Source organism: Vanrija pseudolonga, chromosome 5, assembly GCF_020906515.1.
Source record: "Vanrija pseudolonga chromosome 5, complete sequence".
In the NCBI taxonomy this organism is placed as follows: domain Eukaryota; kingdom Fungi; phylum Basidiomycota; class Tremellomycetes; order Trichosporonales; family Trichosporonaceae; genus Vanrija; species Vanrija pseudolonga.
This window is the reverse complement of record NC_085853.1, coordinates 759,607-776,530: the sequence shown is the minus strand read 5'-3', so window position 1 is coordinate 776,530 and position 16,924 is coordinate 759,607. Positions and strand designations below refer to the sequence as shown.

General features: G+C 57.3%; 7 protein-coding genes across 8 annotated transcripts; 3 read left to right on the top strand and 4 right to left on the bottom strand.

Moving 5' to 3' along the window:
- Nucleotides 1-3: 3 nt before the first annotated feature.
- Nucleotides 4-1,630, bottom strand: GPD_0 (Glyceraldehyde-3-phosphate dehydrogenase). The gene is made up of 7 exons (XM_062773505.1): nt 1,546-1,630; nt 1,318-1,342; nt 1,203-1,247; nt 751-1,147; nt 616-694; nt 491-555; nt 4-438 (listed from the first exon to the last, which is right to left on the bottom strand). The coding sequence occupies exons 1-7, from the start codon at nt 1,574-1,576 to the stop codon at nt 67-69; spliced, it is 1,014 nt and encodes a 337-aa protein (XP_062629489.1). The 5' UTR covers nt 1,577-1,630; the 3' UTR covers nt 4-66.
- A 1,930-nt stretch (nt 1,631-3,560) lies between these two features.
- LOC62_05G006985 (uncharacterized protein) lies at nt 3,561-4,458 on the top strand. Its single transcript, XM_062773504.1, has 3 exons — nt 3,561-3,759; nt 3,808-3,895; nt 3,964-4,458. The coding sequence occupies exons 1-3, from the start codon at nt 3,730-3,732 to the stop codon at nt 4,350-4,352; spliced, it is 507 nt and encodes a 168-aa protein (XP_062629488.1). The 5' UTR covers nt 3,561-3,729; the 3' UTR covers nt 4,353-4,458.
- A 117-nt stretch (nt 4,459-4,575) lies between these two features.
- Nucleotides 4,576-7,416, bottom strand: mph1_1 (Serine/threonine-protein kinase mph1; the record flags this gene model as incomplete). 2 transcript variants are annotated; one of them, XM_062773502.1, is made up of 10 exons in its annotated part: nt 4,576-4,735; nt 4,774-4,901; nt 4,937-5,252; nt 5,294-5,359; nt 5,399-5,557; nt 5,601-5,696; nt 5,736-5,996; nt 6,046-6,587; nt 6,636-6,846; nt 6,886-7,416. In XM_062773502.1, 10 exons carry the CDS (start codon nt 7,414-7,416, stop codon nt 4,688-4,690), a joined length of 2,358 nt encoding a protein of 785 aa, XP_062629487.1. In that variant the 3' UTR covers nt 4,576-4,687. The 2 variants fall into 2 exon arrangements, with proteins under 2 accessions (XP_062629487.1, XP_062629486.1); XM_062773503.1 differs by having other exon boundaries at nt 5,294-5,557.
- A 529-nt stretch (nt 7,417-7,945) lies between these two features.
- pab1_0 (Protein phosphatase PP2A regulatory subunit B) lies at nt 7,946-10,700 on the bottom strand. The gene is made up of 11 exons (XM_062773501.1): nt 10,241-10,700; nt 10,071-10,168; nt 9,982-10,014; nt 9,786-9,903; nt 9,455-9,748; nt 9,245-9,409; nt 8,945-9,206; nt 8,705-8,888; nt 8,618-8,656; nt 8,549-8,568; nt 7,946-8,501 (listed from the first exon to the last, which is right to left on the bottom strand). Exons 1-11 carry the CDS (start codon nt 10,320-10,322, stop codon nt 8,477-8,479), a joined length of 1,320 nt encoding a protein of 439 aa, XP_062629485.1. The 5' UTR covers nt 10,323-10,700; the 3' UTR covers nt 7,946-8,476.
- Nucleotides 10,701-11,614: 914 nt separating this feature from the next.
- On the top strand, nt 11,615-13,079 carry SPCC1322.09 (Maintenance of telomere capping protein 1; the record flags this gene model as incomplete). The annotated part of the gene is made up of 3 exons (XM_062773500.1): nt 11,615-12,197; nt 12,250-12,926; nt 12,972-13,079. 3 exons carry the CDS (start codon nt 11,615-11,617, stop codon nt 13,077-13,079), a joined length of 1,368 nt encoding a protein of 455 aa, XP_062629484.1.
- Nucleotides 13,080-13,195: 116 nt separating this feature from the next.
- SPBC651.09c (RNA polymerase-associated protein) lies at nt 13,196-15,181 on the bottom strand (the record flags this gene model as incomplete). The annotated part of the gene is made up of 8 exons (XM_062773499.1): nt 13,196-13,325; nt 13,376-13,842; nt 13,889-14,034; nt 14,085-14,159; nt 14,200-14,604; nt 14,658-14,809; nt 14,858-15,022; nt 15,075-15,181. 8 exons carry the CDS (start codon nt 15,179-15,181, stop codon nt 13,196-13,198), a joined length of 1,647 nt encoding a protein of 548 aa, XP_062629483.1.
- A 259-nt stretch (nt 15,182-15,440) lies between these two features.
- GPI8 (GPI-anchor transamidase) lies at nt 15,441-16,908 on the top strand. Its single transcript, XM_062773498.1, has 6 exons — nt 15,441-15,651; nt 15,708-15,936; nt 15,990-16,164; nt 16,217-16,334; nt 16,381-16,491; nt 16,529-16,908. The coding sequence occupies exons 1-6, from the start codon at nt 15,472-15,474 to the stop codon at nt 16,889-16,891; spliced, it is 1,176 nt and encodes a 391-aa protein (XP_062629482.1). The 5' UTR covers nt 15,441-15,471; the 3' UTR covers nt 16,892-16,908.
- The last annotated feature ends 16 nt before the right edge of the window (nt 16,909-16,924 follow it).

The window sequence follows — 16,924 nt, the reverse complement described above, 5'->3', positions numbered from 1 at the left end:
CCGCTCGTCTAAACACTTTGCATTCAGTACTTCATAATATGAACTCCAAGCCTCTACCGCACACGCTTAGGCCTTGTCGGCCTTGGCGACGTAGGCGATGAGGTCGCAGACACGGCGCGAGTAGCCGTACTCGTTGTCGTACCACGAGATGAGCTTGACGAAGTTGGGGTTGAGCGAGATGCCGGCCTTGGCGTCGAAGATCGACGACTCAGTCGAGCCGAGGAAGTCGGTCGAGACAACCTCGTCCTCAGTGTAGCCGAGGACGCCCTTGAGCTCAGCCGACTCGGAGGCCTTCTTGATGGTGGCCTTGATGTCGTCGTACGAGGCGCCCTTCTCGAGGCGGACGACAAGGTCGACAACCGAAACGTCCGAGGTGGGGACACGGAACGACATGCCGGTAAGCTTGCCGTTAAGCGAGGGGATGACCTTGCCGACGGCCTGAAACGATGGTTAGCCGGCGCTCCGAAATGCAGTCAAGCAAGCCACAAACCTTGGCGGCACCAGTCGAAGAAGGGATGATGTTGGCGGCAGCGCCACGGCCACCACGCCAGTCCTCTGCCAAGGGTCAGCTGAGCTCGGAAAGCACGTGTAGCACGGGTCCCAGACGATACGTACTGTTGGAGGGGCCGTCAACGGTCTTCTGGGTAGCGGTGGTAGCGTGGACGGTGGTCATGAGGCCCTCGACGATGGTGTACTGTTTTCCAGGTCAGCTACACTGACCAGAACGAGAGATATTATAGTAAGACGCACGTTGTCGTGGATGACCTTGGCGAGAGGAGCAAGGCAGTTGGTGGTGCACGAGGCGTTCGAGATGACCTTGTACTCGGGCTTGTAGGCGTCAAGGTTGACACCGACAACGAACATGGGGGCGTCGGCCGAGGGGGCCGAGATGATGACCTTCTTGGCACCGCCCTTGAGGTGGGCAGAGGCCTTGTCGGTGGTGGTGAAGACACCGGTCGACTCAACGACGTACTCGGCGCCAGCCTGGCCCCAAGGAATGGCCGAGGGGTCACGCTCACCGAAGACGGCGACGGCCTGGCCGTTGATGACGAGCTTGCCGTCCTTCTGCTCAACGGTGCCCTTGAAGCGGCCGTGGGTCGAGTCGTACTTGAACATGTAGACCATGTACTCGAGGTCGATGAAGGGGCTGGCGACAGGTTAGCAACCGCGTCTTCCTTTGGGGGACAGGCCGATGCACTCACTCGTTGATGGCAACGACGTTGAGGTCGCCGTGCTCGATGGCGTTCCTACACACGGGTTAGACACGTCCCCTTCAAGATTGCAACGTGCGTCGACTCGTCGAGTCGATTTACTTACCTGAGAACGATACGGCCAATGCGACCTACGCCATGTCAGCATCATTAATCAGTGAATGGGGCTCGCTGTGTAACAGCCGACGCTTCAACAATGAGGAGAGAGGAGGACCTGCTGGATCACCGGAGAGGCCTCGGCCTCGGGTGAACGACGAACCGACCCCGACCGATTGCGGCCTCAAAGCTACGACGGACGCTACATTGTACAGAGAGATTGCTCAAGGACACTTACCGAAACCGTTGATGCCGACCTGGACAGACATTTTGAGTTTAGTTGTTGGGGGTTGGTTGGTTTTTTGGGAGATGAGAGAAGGAGATGAAGTGAAAGAAAGAGAGAACGAGTAGGAATGATATAGAAGTGGGCAGGGTGGGGCGGGAGAGGCAGGAGAGAGATTGGGGGGAGGGGGGGGGGGGCAGTCGGTGGGTTGGTTGGGGGGGTTTGCCGGTGGGTGGGTGGATGGGTGGGTGGATGGAAGCTGGGCGCTGTCATGGCAGGGCGGCGCGACACCGTGGGCGGTGGGAACCGAAAGGACCAACCGTGCTGCGTTGTCAGCGCCGCGCCCACGACGACCCTGAATGACCTCGCCAGTCCTCCTGCGCGCACCCCCAATCTGTCACTCTGGTGGACACTCGCACCCAATCCCTTGGCCCCTGGCCCACAGTGGGTAATCCACGCTTGTGATTGGACAGCGAGCCACTGCCGTACGGAATCCCTCGAGAAAAATGACGTGGACTAGACTCTTGAGCCATTGCCGCCGGCAACGGCGCCACCGCTGGAGCTCCACAGCAACTGCCGCCGGTAAACCGACTGGGCATGTTAACCGTAGCCATCTCGTCGAGCCAGACGACGCTGACATGTTGAGCATGCGCTGTTGCAGCACCGGCTGACTTGTATGCGGCGGCTTACACTGGCAGACAAGACCCAAGCACTCTCCATTCCCCCTTGAAACGACAACAGGAGGGGGCGGCAATGTCTGACTTCCGACGTCACCAGTAATAGTGCACTTTCTGCACAGCGCCAATTTCGTCATTGCCTTGAAAATGCCTTCCTTTAGACGGCGTGCTCTCCGGCGCTCGGGCGCAGCACAACCCTGTGTGACTCGAGTGTGCAGCACTTGCGTCGCGAGTATCACTCAATGGATGAGCTACGACCGCGGGCAACATGACAGCCACCCGCGAGTGTGTGTTTCGGGGGATCGCCGAGATTGGCTCCGTTCCCCACGGCCTTGGTCGCCCTTATCAGCACCGAATCATCTTGCAGAACACCGCCGTGCGAAGAAAATATTGCAGCAAACGGCAGACGCTGGGCATTTGGCGGGGGCGAATGCGGCTCTTGCATCTTGGCTCTCGAAAATGCCGCCGAGGCGCAGAGACAGTGTCGTCACCTTCCGCACACAGCGGCCGCTCGCCGCTCGCCGCTCGAGTCGGGCGCGAGTCGGTCGAGTGGAACCTCGTCATTGGCTTTGTCACTTTACTCTTTGCGGGCGCGTGCAAGTGCGCCTTGCAAGCAGCACCCAGCTATGCTCCAACGACGTAGCACATGCCATCATCAAGAAGCAGCCCGATCCCGAGTCCGAGTGAGCTGTGCTCAGTGAAAAACACCAGCGGGCAGAGGATTGCGGCGAATGGAGCCACGTTGTTTGGAGCTTCAAATGCCGATTGCGCAGTAACCACGGCTGCTGCTGCTGCTGCTGGTGGTGGGTGGTAGTTGTGGTGGAACCAAACAACCGCTCCCACTACAACCAGCAGCAACGTGGGCGTATGCAGAGGGAGGTGCGCCTAGAGTCGGCCGTGAACGTGGATGCATTGCCAACTCCAGGCCTTCTTGGCTGAAAAGAGAGCCAGTGAATAACCAATTGGCCCCAACTTAAAGCTTGGGACCAAATTGTTGTCGCAGGGACTCGCTCCCTGTGGCGCCCGCGACGTATCGCGTTGAATAGACCTAGTCGACCCAGATCCTCCAAGACACGACGCGTCGAACGAGGCATGTCAGGTTCCAGCAACATGGGTGGTTCCTGGTGTTCCCTGATGCGGCGCTCGAGTTGTTGTTGATGTGGGTGTGTTCTCCGCCATCTACACTATTGACCGTTCAGGACTGGTCAACATGGCCTGGAGAGGGACACTTCGCTGGCGTGGGCTGAAGAGGGACGCGGCTGTCGACGAGGGGTGGGGGCTGGAGAAGGACACTGGGCAATGCTGCGTGGTCTGGAGAGGGATTCTGGGCGTGGCTTGCAGGCTGGAGAGGGAGGGACACTGGACATTGGCGTGCGGGCTGCAGAGGGAGGTATGCTGCAGAGTCGCGGCGCGAGTAACAACACACCGGACGAAGGAAAGAGCAACGTCTTCTTGGCTTTGTTGTCATCCAAACACTCATCTCAGACAACGGTCCGACGGTTCTCCAGCTACCTCCATCACCATGTGGCTACCTTCCAAACGATCCTGCGGCGTAAGTTGCTCATGTGCCAACATCAGACGGACGACTCATGCTCCGCAGGGAGGCTCTGCCTTTGACTCGGACGGCAATGTGTGCACCACACTGACGAGCGGGGACCGCACCACCATCGGTGCTGGTCTTGGACTATGTGGGTCGTGGTTGGAAGAGCAGCACTGTCGGTTGCAGCGTGGCTAACGCGCTCTTCCTCTCTCTCAGGCGCGCTCATTCTCCTCGTCACGGTCGGGCTCGCCACGGGAAGGTGGTACAGGAAGAGCATCAAGGCCCGGAAAGCACAAGAGCCCATGACGGCGCGGGCCCCGCTCATCACGGTCGGGAGGTCGCAGTCGCCCGCCTCGTTCTTCTCCCCCTCGGCCCCGTCATCGCCTGCCTCGGTCACGGCGGATTATCTGGAGCAGGAGGCTGCCCTGTCAGACAGCTCGCACTCACACTATTCTCAACCGACCTCCGAGCGCTTCCACTTCCCATTACTCTCGGCCGACGGACACCTCTTACCACCCGCCGCGGCGTCGCCAAGGCGATCGCCAGAACAGGACAACAGTGGTTTCTCCCCGCATCGCCCTTTGCCTGCACCCCCAGCGGCATAGTGCGATGGTCTCTTGGGTTCCGCAGCTAGACCAGCTGCGCACGCAGCATAGTACGCAGCATATCATGGGCGACACAACTGGTGAAGATGTATATGTATGAGATGGGCGGGCGGCTGCGGATAACTTCCTCATGGAGACTTTGACACCACCTTGGACTAACTCTTCTGGTGTACCTATGCCCCCCCTCACTACGATGGACGACCGCCGCCATGTCCACATATCCTGTCTAATCACCGCCGTATGCATTGGGTACAATGAACAGGCTACTATAGTGCAATATAAATGGCACTCGCGACCACGCCGTGTCGTTGTGCCGTGCCGTTGATTCGTCGTTACTATGATTGAGACAATGCGTTTTGCGACTGCAGTTGAGAGAACAGATCCTGGTCGCGTTAGCAGCCATTGCGGCTTGGACACCCACCTCTGCCGTCCGGTCATTACCGGCTAACGTGGGCAGACCATTCTCGCGGAGAACAAAGTTGACAAGCATGGCCATTTGACTTTCTGTTATTGAAGTCGAGTTTGGTGGGAGGCTTGGGACGGTGGGTTCTGCCATCAGTTCACGCCCTTGCTGCATACCTCACCATTTCGTGTTAAGAAGTCATGCTGGAGTAGCTTCGGGATCGTTAAACGGTTGTCCTTGTTGTATGCCAGACAGCTGCGCATGGTAGAGATTGCTGTCGTGGGTACAACGACCGGTACGGACGTGGGCGACGGTTGTCCCGGTAAACTCGACGTCTTTGCGATGGCCGTTGGGGGATACGTTATGCGATATGAGGGGTCCGCAATAGCGTTCATCTTGGCAAGGGGCCCAGCTGTAATGTGATGGAAGGGCGGGCTGCCGTAGATCATCTGATACAGGATGCAACCAAGCGACCAGACGTCGCTGGGATATGACAGCTAGCCGGGTTAGCATGAGCAGGCTTTGATTCGGTACATACCTTGAGCACCTTCTGGTTGTTCATGCGTTGGATGGCCTCAGGTGACATGTAGTTGACTGTGCCAATCTGCAGCATTAGTATTGATTGCATTGGCTGGATGCTCACCTGCTGCTCCCGCTGAATGTTGACGGTGTCGTTTGCGATAGCCTTCGCGATTCCGAAGTCGATGATCTTCAGACGGCCCTTCACGAGAACAAAGTTGGCAGGCTTGAGGTCCGTGTGAACAACGTTTTCAGCATGGACTGCGTGAACTGCCTCCAGCATCTGTGTAGGGCTTCAGCATATGTCCAGGGCAATCTCTGCTCACTTGCTGCCAATAGAGGCCGACGAAGTTCAGATTCAACGGCTTGCCTCGCTGATCATCCAGAAGGGCCGCAAAATCAATCTCGCCACATTCCATAACCTGGACAGTTAGCAGTCGTCTCCAGACTAAGGTCCGTACCATCAGAAGAGTCCTGGGCCGATTTCCCTCGCTGAAGGTAATTTGATGGTCGATAAGTTGAATGATACGGTCATGTCCACGTAGGCGGCGCAGAAGCTCGATCTCGTTGGTATAGCTTTGGTACGTTTCAGGATCGGCGTGTTCCAGAGACACTCGCTTCAAAGCGAAAACAGCGCGCTTCGTTGGGCAGAGCACTGAGTACACTTTGGATGAGCCACCCTTTCCAAGGAGGCCAAGACGCTCGTACGGAGCATGATTGACCTGGATACCAAGTCAGAGACACCCGGGGGCTGCTTAGGTTTCCACTTACTACGAACGATCGTCGCACGGCCTGCGGTAGAGGCTGCGGGGCCGGAAGTGGCTGAACCTCCGCCCGAGGGGAAGGTTGCCCGGACCAAGACGAGACTCTGGCCCCTGTGGTGGGCTGTGGCTGAACCGGAGCCGGTCGTGTAGCGCGTAGCGGATGCCTAAGCTCCGCCTCAACGATGTGTTTATCTGGTCGGGGGTGATCAACGCGTTGATGACTCGGAACCCCGAAGTCGCGCCTCTTCGGCGTGCCCGAGCTCTTGGGGATCAGGTCCTGGTGAGTCGAGGCCTGTGGCTGATTCTCCCTCCCTGAGACCTGCAGAGGTACTGGTGACTTTATCGCCACCGGTGATCGTGGTCGGAGCTGAGGAGACTGGCCCAATTGAAGAGAATCCGGCCGCCCGTCCCTAAAGATCATACCTTGTGCCTCTGGGCGAGCAGGCGGTGTAGCAGCACCGTACCCACGTATGGTGGACGATGCGACAGTGGAGTTGGGTGTTTCTGCTGCCGACTGCAATGTTCCGTCGTCTTGGCGTTCAGGCGATGCTGCTACACGTTAGAATCAGAAGATTGCATCAACATGCGTGAGCTCACCTGCCAACTCCGCGCCCGCAGTCTCCTGCTCCTCCTGAAACTCGGGTTGAGGAGCAGCAACGCCTCTTCGGGCTGGGCCACCGAATCGCGACAGCCCTGCAATGCGTCGAGCTGTCGAATTGGCAGTAGTGGCCAATGTTCGCTGAGATAAACCAGGCGTGACCATATTCGAACGCAGAGTGGCCTTCGAACCATCGTCCGCGATGCGTGGCTGTTTGGTGAGTTACATTCCACAGCGCGAGAGGCTCACCACTTGCACCCCTTCATCGATCGCTTTGGCACTGCTTACTGGGGCGGACACCACCCTTTGGAAGCTGCGACCCGGAAGTGTGCGGAGTGGGCGGTCTGGGCGGTCCATGTCAATGTCGTCTACGCTGGCCAGGGTTGAGATTTGATCGGTCCTTCGTCCCAGACCTCCCAAGACACTTGTGCCCGTATGAGGAGGAGTGGGGAGAGCCGATGATGCGGACGAGATCGAGTGATCAGCAACACGGGTGAGGAAGCGATTTGAGGACGATGAGGAGACGTTGGAGGGGGACGCCTGGGCCAGCGATGACAGCGAGTGTTGGGTTACGTGTGTGCTGCGCGCGCCACCCGAGGACTCGGAGTTGTTCTTGGATGCAGACGAGGGGTCTTCCACTCCCCAGTCAAAGTGGAAGTCTGGGACTTGGACCTCGAACGACTCGTCTTCGTCGCCTTCATTGTCCCAGATGGGTTTTCCAAGGGCTTGACCACCCATGCCGTTTACGGCTATAGGGGTCGATGGAGATGCTTGTGTCATCATTGGTGGGAAGGCTGCGGCTGCTGCGATCTTGACGTTATGCGAGTCTTGCGAGGAGCAGTCGACGTTTGACCATACCCGGTGAAGGTGAATGGGCGACGAAGAGGTGAGGATCGGTGTGCACTCCCCGGTGTGTTTACGTCCACAGGGCCAGGTTTGCCGTCGAAATTGTGGTACAAGGTCGAGTAAGTCGAGTCGGTTAGAGTAGGGTGTTGTTGTCGTTGTTGTCGAGTGTGTGTGGTGGTGGCCGTGGTGGGATGCTGCGGGATGTTGGTGTCAATGTTGTTGGGGTTGAATGTTCAAAACAGGGGATGTGACAGTGGCCTGGCCTGGCCTGGGTGGGTGGTGGCCGGTCACTGTGCATTCGTGTCGAAAGAGCAGGCGCGACTAGGTCCATCTTGCGTCACGTGACTCCATCAGCCTTTGTTTACATTCACTGGCCCCGCCCACGCCAGCCAGACATGGCCGACGGAAGCAAATTCCAACCATAGTGCACCACCACCACCACCACCACCACCACCACCACCACTTCTACTACACTTGTTTCATCACGGCTTCTTCTGTCTGTTCTGTTCTCTCTACACCGTTAGAGGGTGGATCATCGTCCGCGCGACCCTCAATACCTAGACGACGCCCCAGTAGGACGTCGCGAAATCCTCGGGGACGTAATGGTGAAATCTAATGTAATAAAAGAGACCAAGCTGCTAGGGGGATGATGACGTTGCGCCAACGGCGGCGGCGGATGGGTTTTCTTGTTGTTGCAGGTCCAACACAATCATGCCTCTGGCCCTCATCGACATGCTGCAGAGTGAGGGAGCCAACAGGAGTCATAGGAGCTTGTGTCGGGGATGGGGGGAGCGACGGGGGTTTGGATGTTGTTGTGGGGGATTGGGGAGACGGGGAATATGGTCGCTTGGTGCAATGACCAAATAATAAGGGCGGAGCGACCGAGAAAGGGTAGTGGAGTTGTGCGAAGGGTGAGCGGGACATTGGCGATCCCGAACATGGCAGAAATGCGGGAGATAGTGGACCGGGGTATCGTGACGGTAATGGGAGATGCTTATGAGAGGGTCGAGTAAAGGAATCTGTACCAGTTAGCCTGAATCTCTCACGTCCGCAAGGGGCCACCAACAGATTGTTTGTAGCTGCAATCTAGGAAGGTGTCAGCATTGGTCCTGTAATCAAGTGGGTCGTAACGTACAGCAATCGTGTTTTCCCGAGGATGCCAACTGCCATGAAGCTGTGGTTGCGTTAGCAAGGCACTGGGCTCGAAGGCCAAGCCACGTACGATCTTCTTCGCAAAGTCGATGCCCTCAGTCTGCAAACCCTCCTTCTTGCCAGGAACCTTGCCACGGGCGCCACCAATCTTCTTAGCCTTGAAAGCAGACTTGTCCGCTTGAAGGACAACGTCGTTGTCACCATTGACGTCGTAGATGCGGAAGTAGTTGTGGTACGAGCCAGTCATCACATGTCTGGGTATATTGTCAGGCTCGACATCACTGATAGGGACAACAACGGGCGGACTCACTGGCCATCGCCGCTGAATGTGCACTCAAACTTGTCGAAGATGCAGTCGTTCTCGTAGAGATCGCACAGCTTCTGGCGCAGGTGGTCGTGGATGTTGATCGTCTTCACTGGCTTGTTCTCCATGGCGATGTCCCAGATCTTTAGTGTCAAGTAATCCCTGGACAGAATGTACCGTCCATCCTGGGAGAACTTGACATCGGAGATGGAGGAGATGATCTCAGAAAAGAACGACTTCTGCGAAGGGTCCTCCTCTTCCTCGAACACTGTTGGCTGTCAGTAAGGCCGACACCAAGACGCTTACGCTTCGCGTGTTGATCGCAGAGAGCCGACTCTCTCATGTCGGCGAGCTTGATGGTACCCTTCGAGCTCGAGTACATGAAGAGGTTGCAGTGAATGGGGTGGAACTCGGCAGCAGTAATGACCTCGGTTAGCTCCTCCATGTTGACAGGCTTGATGTCAACAATGTCTGCACCGTGTCAACTCGAGTTCGTACGACAAGCGGTGGACTGACTGAAACTCTGGTCACTGATATCGAGGTTCCAGAGGTTGATGCGCAGGTCATCGGCCGAAATGTAGGTCTCTCCGTCCGAGTTGACAGAGATCGAGTTGATATGATAGGCGTGTGCGTTGGCGTAAACCTTGCGAGGAACAGCGGCAGTGATAGTGTCGTGCGTGGACATGCGAGGGAGGCGAAGCAGCTGCTGGTTCGGAACAGGCCCGCTGGAGCCATAACCCTCGGAATGGTTGTTCTCCGCAACCACCTTGATCTGCTTGTCGAACACCTTCCACAGCTTGATAGTCTTGTCTGCCCATGTTAGCACCACCTCGCATTTACGACCCACCGTTAGTGCTCAGCAGGAAGTGAGCAGCATTTTGCCTTTTGCACCATCGGATGCGGTTGATCTTTTCCTCGATCTCGAGTGACTTGAGGTAGTCAAACTCGGGCTCGTGCGACTGGAACTGTGCAGATGTTAGGATGGCCGATCGACTTCCATCGCAAGTTTGCTGGGTAGGAGAGGCCAGCTGTGATCAACCCACCTCGGTGTAAAACTTGTACTCGCATCCCTTTTTCTGGAGGTGTTAGCTTTGTGTCGAGGCACGCACTACGAGTTGCAGCACAGACATACCTGCTCGTTGCGTTCGAAAAGGACAACGCGGCCGCCCTTGTCTCCAGTGGCCAAGTAATCACCAGTGTGGTCAAACTCGACAGTGGAGATGATGTCGGCTGAAACGACAAGTCAGCACAGCGATTAAAAGGTAGGGATGGCCCCGAGACAGAGTGAACGCGCAGACCAACCTTCAGTAATGTCTTCCACCTCCCCTTTGTCTCCAAAACACTGGGCGAACCGCCATTGGTTTGATGGTGCCTCTGTATCCATGCCAGGCGGGCTTGCTGACGCGGCCGTTAGATGGCGAAGCTGGCAGGTGAAGGGTGGATCGAGCTCAAAGCAAGATCCTAGAGTGTTTTGAAGAGTGGTTGCAGGTTCTCTGTGGTGAGAGAGCGAGCGAAAGAACTAGATGGGTGGGTGGGGTCGATGCGACGACGACAATTTGCGCAACGGTTAAAGATGCCGATGAACGGGGGTCGTGTGTGTGTGTGATTAACCACGCAGGGCCAGTTGACGAGTTGGCGCCAGATGGGCTACACCGAAGTGAGAGGTTGGTGTAGCGACGAGTGGTTGAAAGGGTTTGATGTGAAGGGTGTTGTGGATTGGATGATGATGATGATGATGGTGGGTGGGTGGGTGGTGGTGAGTGGGTGGTGGTGGTGTGGTGGTCGGTCTGTCAGGTGCGAGCACGGTGGTGAGCGAGCGAGCGAGTGAGCACCTGGCGGGCGGGGCTGGGTGGGGTGGAGAAGAATCTGGGCAGACAGCCAGCCAGGCGCCAGCCAGCAGCCAGCAGCCAGCAGCCAGCAGCAGCCAGGCCGTGACGACAGCACAAGGGCCAAGTGTTGGCCCACGGAAGCAAATTTTGGGTGGGTGGATGATGAGGTATGGCGGAGCTGGCTGCTGCTGGCTGCCTGGCCCGCTGGCTGGCTGGCTGGGCGGCGGGCACGAGGACAGAGAGAGTTGCCGCTCATCCAACCAACCAGCCAACCAGCCGGCCAGGTCGCTCAACTCAATCAAAATGGCCAAAAAAGCCTTGGCTCCATGGGCGTCACTGCCCGTTGCCTGCATCGAAAAGCACAAAAGCCCTTGCATTTGTTGCCCTTGTTGCCACCCTGGACAAGGTCAGGTCTTAACCTTGCCTGCCTGACCGAAACAAAAGGCGACAAGGAGAGCATGCGAGCACGCACTGGCCCAGCGGCCCAGCCAGAGCTCGCCAGCAGGAGAGGGCGGCGCACCGGGCCTCTCAGTCGGAAACTGGCGACAATCGTGGGTGGTGGCACTTGTGACGCAATGGCTCTCTGGTTGTCCGTGCCTAATCTGGCATTTGAGCAAGAGCAACCGCAGAGCACGCCTAATGAGTGGCTGGCCTATTGCTTGCCCACTGACTGGCCCTTATCCGCCCTTGGTCCGTCTGTTGCACCCACCTGCACGTCATCTGCGCGCCTCGGGTTCCCATTGCCACTCACTCGCCAGCCCAGACAACGTCAACAACCACCACATCAACCTCCCCCTTCCCTTGTCACCACGACTTGCATCCCACCCCCTCGTGACATCCATCCCAAATGCCACCAAAGGGAAAGAAGTCAAAGGCCGAGGAGGCTCTCGCCTTCCTCGACGATCTCGACAACCTCGAGCCAGCCCCTAACGCGGACGCGTCGGCACCTCCCACAACTGGCTCGGCCCGCCCATCAACCGAGAGTGCAGCAAAGCCAGAAGCAGAGGGACCTCCTCAAGCAGAGGCTGACGCCGAGGCAGCTTCAGCTTTGGCTTTCCTCGAGGCGCAGATCAACCAAAAGCGTGCACCGCTCAGCGTCCCCGCCGGCGCGGGCTCGACCCCGCGTACAGCGACGCCCACTACGGCAGCCAAAGCGGCCGATCCGGTAGCCTCGTCGTCGCCCCCCGCTGCCTCTTCGGGCTGGGGCATGTCGTCGTTCTGGTCGTCGGCAAGCTCTGCTCTCCAATCGGCTCAGCGCGTAGCCGACGAGCAGTACAAGAAGGTCCGGGCGGAAGGCGTTGCTGGTGTCACTGGCTCCCTCGAGCACCTCAACGTCGGTGGCGTCGACATTGCAAAGTTGAGGAAGGAGGCCGAGGAGCGCATCGGGGCCCTCGCCAAGGGTGTTGGCAACGTCGACCTGGACAAGCTCCGTGAGTTGGCCCCGCGCTGTGACGCTAGCACTGTCCTAACTTTTGCCAACAGGCCATGACATCTTGACGCAAGCCAACTCGACATTCACTACTTTCATCAACACGGTCGCGCCTCCTATCTCGGCCCACGAGACGATTGAGCTTTGGCTCACCCACCCGCTGGTGGGATACGATGGTGTCGAGGGCGTTGTTTACCGTGCTTGGCTCCGCATCTTGGAGCAGACAGAGTCGGGCGAGCTGGTCATTGTCTGGTCCAAGCCAGAAAAGGAGCTCCCGTCGGAGCGGAGTCTCAACCCCATCACCGGTTGGGAGGACGCATGGAAGGCAGCCAAGGAGGAAGTGGAAGCCGTTCAGGGTCGTGAGGCAAAGAAGCAGCGCAAGCCGGAAGAGGACAACGGTGAGCAATGGCAGATGGAATCTATGCTGACCATCATAGCCGATGTTCCCGTGACGACTGTACCCGTCTTCCTTCAGTTCCAGCCCGTTCTGGCTCCCCTCCCTTTCGCAGAGCCTAGCTTGCTCATCAAGGACTCGGAGGACAAGAAGTCACCACCTCAGCACCTGTACTTTATCGTGTCGCTCCGCGATCCCTCGCACGGCCTTCAGTTCAGCACGGTCACTCAGCCTGTCCCAGGCGACTGGCTCGACGTCGAGTATGAGAAGAGCGACTGGGTCGAGGAGCGCCTTGTCGACGTTCTCAAGACCGGTACTGAGGTGATCGCTCAAGACGTAAGTGTCATCTGTTCTGTTTGGTCGCTTTGCTAAACCCTTCAGTATGTGTCTACTCGCATGGGCCTCAAGCCATCAGTGGCGGCACAACAGACTCCGGTGGCCGAGCAGCCGCCAGCCGCAGCTACTGAGCCAGCTGCACCTGCTTCGTGAACAATGGCGGAACTTGTACATAGAAGCCTGTGATGCAATGAGTCTCTGTGGAGCTAGAGGACGACGATAGCGGCCCTACATGATGCTATGAGACAACGAATGTGCTACCAACACTGCTAAAAGTCACCCAAGTCCAGGTCGACGGTCCTCGCGACATATTGCTGAGGAGTTTCTCCCTTCTTAACACCAGAGATAGGTGGCGGGGCAGGGGCGGCACTGCTCTGGGCGGCATTCTGGGCAGCGGCACTGAGAGACGTTAGTGTGCCTTCTGTGGGAATGTCAGGTTGAACACGCACGCTGCTTTCGCCTTGACAATAGCGTCCTCGGCCTTCTTCTTGGCAAGAAGAGCGTCGTGAGCCTTGGCCATATTTTCACGAGTCTTGCGCAAGTTGTTCTGGTTGATGCGCTCGATCCTCCTCTCGTGCTCCGTCTTGTTGTCGTCGACACCAAGGAGCTGGCCTGTCGCAGGATCACCGCCGAGCTCCTCGATCTGCTGACTAATGAACTCTGCCTCCTTTAGGTCGTTGCGACGCAGAGCCAGATTCTTTGAACCCATCAAGGATGTGATTTGGAGCTGGGTCTTTTGACGGTGAGCTCCGGGGTTGGCGCGCTTCCGTGCTTCCACTTGGCGGTTAACCTCGTCCTCCGTCATGGGGCGGTCGCGAAGAGCAGCGATTTGCTCATGCTTGCGCTTCAACTCCGACCGTCTAGGTAGCCTAACTTCGTCGGCCTGACTTGTGCGGGTGAAGCGTACAAACTCGTCCTATCGAGATCAGCTTGGTGCTCAGGTAGAAGGAACAACCACCTACCTCGTCGAGGTCACCGTTTGACACGTCCGCAATGCGGAACAGGCGTACAAGCTTGCCATACTGGCAGAGAAGTGCCCGATCGTCAGAAACCTTGTTGCCCTTGTACTCGATAGAGTATCGACCATGAGAGTGGCCAGATTCCAGCCCTAATCCCTTGGTTAGATCAACCTCGCCACAAGCAACCGAGTTGACTGACCATTGACACGTTGGATGCGGTACTTTGGCTGCCCATTCTCACCAGCATCGCCGGACATGACGCGGACATAGGCACCTGTGAATGGTAAGCTATCGCCTGGGAACAAGCCACGCACCGGTGATCACGCTCTCAAACTGGTCCTTGTACATCATGTCCACGAGCTCGTAGCGGCTCAGCCTGGCCGCGTTAAGCTCTTGGGCATTGGCGGGACGCGAGTCAAGATCTGGGGATCGGTCCTGGCGCCTGTCATCCCCAGCAGGACGCGGTCGGGACGGTGAAGCCTGGCGCCACGAATCACGGTTGGAAATCTCTCCCTCCTCCGATGAAGCCTCATCTTGAGACACAATCGATGATGACCGAGCCCTGCGCTCGCGACGGGCAGCCTGGACGCTGTTAGAATGGGGATGGTCTTCAGAGCAAATGCTTACTCGACGCTGCACACGCTCATCCTTGGCCTTTCGCCGATTCTTGAGCTCTGCCATCGCCCGCGACGCCTCGGTCGTAACACTGGTGTGCTTGCCTAGGAATCATCAGCATTAGAGCCAGGAGGTGTGATTGAGTAGCAATACTCACGGCGTTTCCTTGAAGGAGCGTCATCGTCGTCGGCGTCGTCGTTCGCAGCCCGGAACATGGCATCCAAAGCCATCGAGTCCTTGAACTTCTGGATCTCTTCCTGGCGAGACGCGAGAATGTTTTCCCTTTCAATCTCTGGAAGATTGTCGAGGCTGACACGAATCTCAGTAACTGCTTCAAAGGAATCGATCAAGCCTCACTGGTCGCGGTCATCCTCGTCCACATATTTGCCTTCCAGTGGGTACGGGTTCGACGCCGGACGAGGGCGAGGAGCAGCTGCGGCTGAGCCGCTTGGACGGCCTCCATCGTCGTCATCCGAGTCAAGGTCCATCGACGCCTCAGTGTCATTGTCCGACTCTTCAACACTGCAAGTGAGGTTAGAGAGGCTGTTTGTTTCTTGCTCAGTCAAGGACCCACTAGGCGTGGTTCTTGGGCTTGCGCGATCCGTTGTTGGAGTGACGCCTCTTGTTCTGGCTCGGATCGTCCTCAGCCAGGCCAAGGAGCTCGTTTTCCAAGTCGGACATGCTGAATCGTTGGGGAAGGCGCGACGAGAGTAAGTGCAAAGGGTGGCAAAGTGATGTTGCAGGTAGAAAGTGAAGCGAGAAGACGATAACAATGGTGTGTGGATGGATGGAGTAGGCGGACGGATGGCATTCAAAGTCAGGCTGGGCGGAGCCAAATATTCAACCACCACCCCACGTTGCATGACGCGTGCCACCAACCTTGGTGCTGCTGCCAAGTGCGCGCGTTTGGTCATCACTCATCCACATCTCACTCTCGACGACACCCTTCTCGCTATTCACAACCTTCAGCAATGCGATTGCCAAGCTGGTGTACTTGGCTGTTGCTCCTCATAGGACCGTTGTTGTCCTTGGCCTCAGCCTCTGCCGGTGAACAGGTTCAGGCCTTCTTCGAAACCGGCAGTAATGAGTCGAGGCATACCAACAACTGGGCTGTGCTGGTCTGCTCATCTCGGTATTGGTTCAACTATCGCGTACGTGCTGCCCAGATGCGCATATATTGCTGTACCCCGTGCTAATATGTTTCCAGCACATGGCCAACACCCTGGCAATGTATAGGACCATTAAGCGCCTTGGCATCCCAGACTCGAACATCATCCTCATGCTCGCCGACGACGTCGCTTGTAACGCTCGCAACCTGTTCCCAGCGACCGTGTACGGCAACAATGACCGGAGGCTGGACCTGTACGGAGACAGTGTCGAGGTCGACTACGGAGGCTACGACGTTACCGTGGAGAACTTCCTTCGGCTGTTGACGGGTGCGATAACCTTTACTCAGCAGTTGGGCTGCAGTGTAGGCTAACATACACAGGCCGCCTTGACCACCATGTCCCGCCAAATAAGCGTTTGTTGTCCGACGCGTCTTCAAACGTCTTCATCTACATGACCGGGCACGGTGGAAACGAGTTCTTGAAGTTCCAGGACAATGAAGAGGTGTCAGCCTTCGACATCGCCGACGCTGTCGAGCAGATGTGGGAGAAGAGGAGGTGCGTCAAGTCGTCGCTGTGCGAACTGCAGAAGAGCTCACAGATGATCCAGGTACAACAAACTCTTGTTCATGATCGACACGTGCCAGGCGAACACCATGTACTCCAAGTTCTACTCGCCAAACATCATTGCGACCGGATCATCAGAGCTTGGTGAGAGCTCCTTATCGGTGCGTAACCCTAGCTACACTGTCCAACTGTGCTAACCCTTGGCAGCACCACAACGACATGGACATCGGGGTGGCTGTCATCGACGGCTTTACCCACTTCATCTTGGACAAGTTTGAGCCTGTGAACAAGTCGTCACAGATGACGCTCCAGGACTTGGTGAGTCGCGACGAGACCTTCACTGCTGACGCGGCAGTTTGATTCATATGACCCCGCTGCTATCTTGTCGCACCCCGGAGTGTCAACAGATCTCTCAAGAGTGCCGCCTTCGCATATTCTGGTGACAGACTTCTTTGGCGGTGTCGCGGGAGTGGAAGTGGCGTCCGCCGCCCGAAAGAGCACAAACGGCGGCCGGGGTTGGACAGCAGCGTCAAGCGAGCAGCAGAAGAGCAATCGCGACACGAAACTGTTGAGGACTGTGGACAAGCCCCGCCCGTCCTCGAACATTACACTCTCTCCACCAGCATCGCTACCCATCCGGGACCTCGTCGGCTGGGTTGCACTTGCCGGCGCCGCCGCCACGGGCTCCTACGCCTACACTCGAGCTCTCGTGCATTGATGACATGTAAATTAGCCTAGATGTACCAGTGAG

Coding starts and splice junctions, on each gene's coding strand:
- pab1_0 (XM_062773501.1), bottom strand. CDS start 10,322: ATGGATACAGAGGCACCATCAAACCAATGGCGGTTCGCCCAGTGTTTT. Junction 10,015..10,070: donor TTTTCGAACGCAACGAGCAG/GTATGTCTGTGC, acceptor TAACACCTCCAG/AAAAAGGGATGCGAGTACAA. Junction 9,207..9,244: donor CTGCGATCAACACGCGAAGC/GTAAGCGTCTTG, acceptor GACAGCCAACAG/TGTTCGAGGAAGAGGAGGAC.
- LOC62_05G006985 (XM_062773504.1), top strand. CDS start 3,730: ATGTGGCTACCTTCCAAACGATCCTGCGGC. Junction 3,760..3,807: donor CTTCCAAACGATCCTGCGGC/GTAAGTTGCTCA, acceptor CATGCTCCGCAG/GGAGGCTCTGCCTTTGACTC. Junction 3,896..3,963: donor CGGTGCTGGTCTTGGACTAT/GTGGGTCGTGGT, acceptor CCTCTCTCTCAG/GCGCGCTCATTCTCCTCGTC.
- GPI8 (XM_062773498.1), top strand. CDS start 15,472: ATGCGATTGCCAAGCTGGTGTACTTGGCTGTTGCTCCTCATAGGACCG. Junction 15,652..15,707: donor GGTATTGGTTCAACTATCGC/GTACGTGCTGCC, acceptor ATATGTTTCCAG/CACATGGCCAACACCCTGGC. Junction 16,165..16,216: donor CAGATGTGGGAGAAGAGGAG/GTGCGTCAAGTC, acceptor CAGATGATCCAG/GTACAACAAACTCTTGTTCA.
- GPD_0 (XM_062773505.1), bottom strand. CDS start 1,576: ATGTCTGTCCAGGTCGGCATCAACGGTTTCG. Junction 1,148..1,202: donor AACGTCGTTGCCATCAACGA/GTGAGTGCATCG, acceptor ACCTGTCGCCAG/CCCCTTCATCGACCTCGAGT. Junction 556..615: donor CGTTGACGGCCCCTCCAACA/GTACGTATCGTC, acceptor GACCCTTGGCAG/AGGACTGGCGTGGTGGCCGT.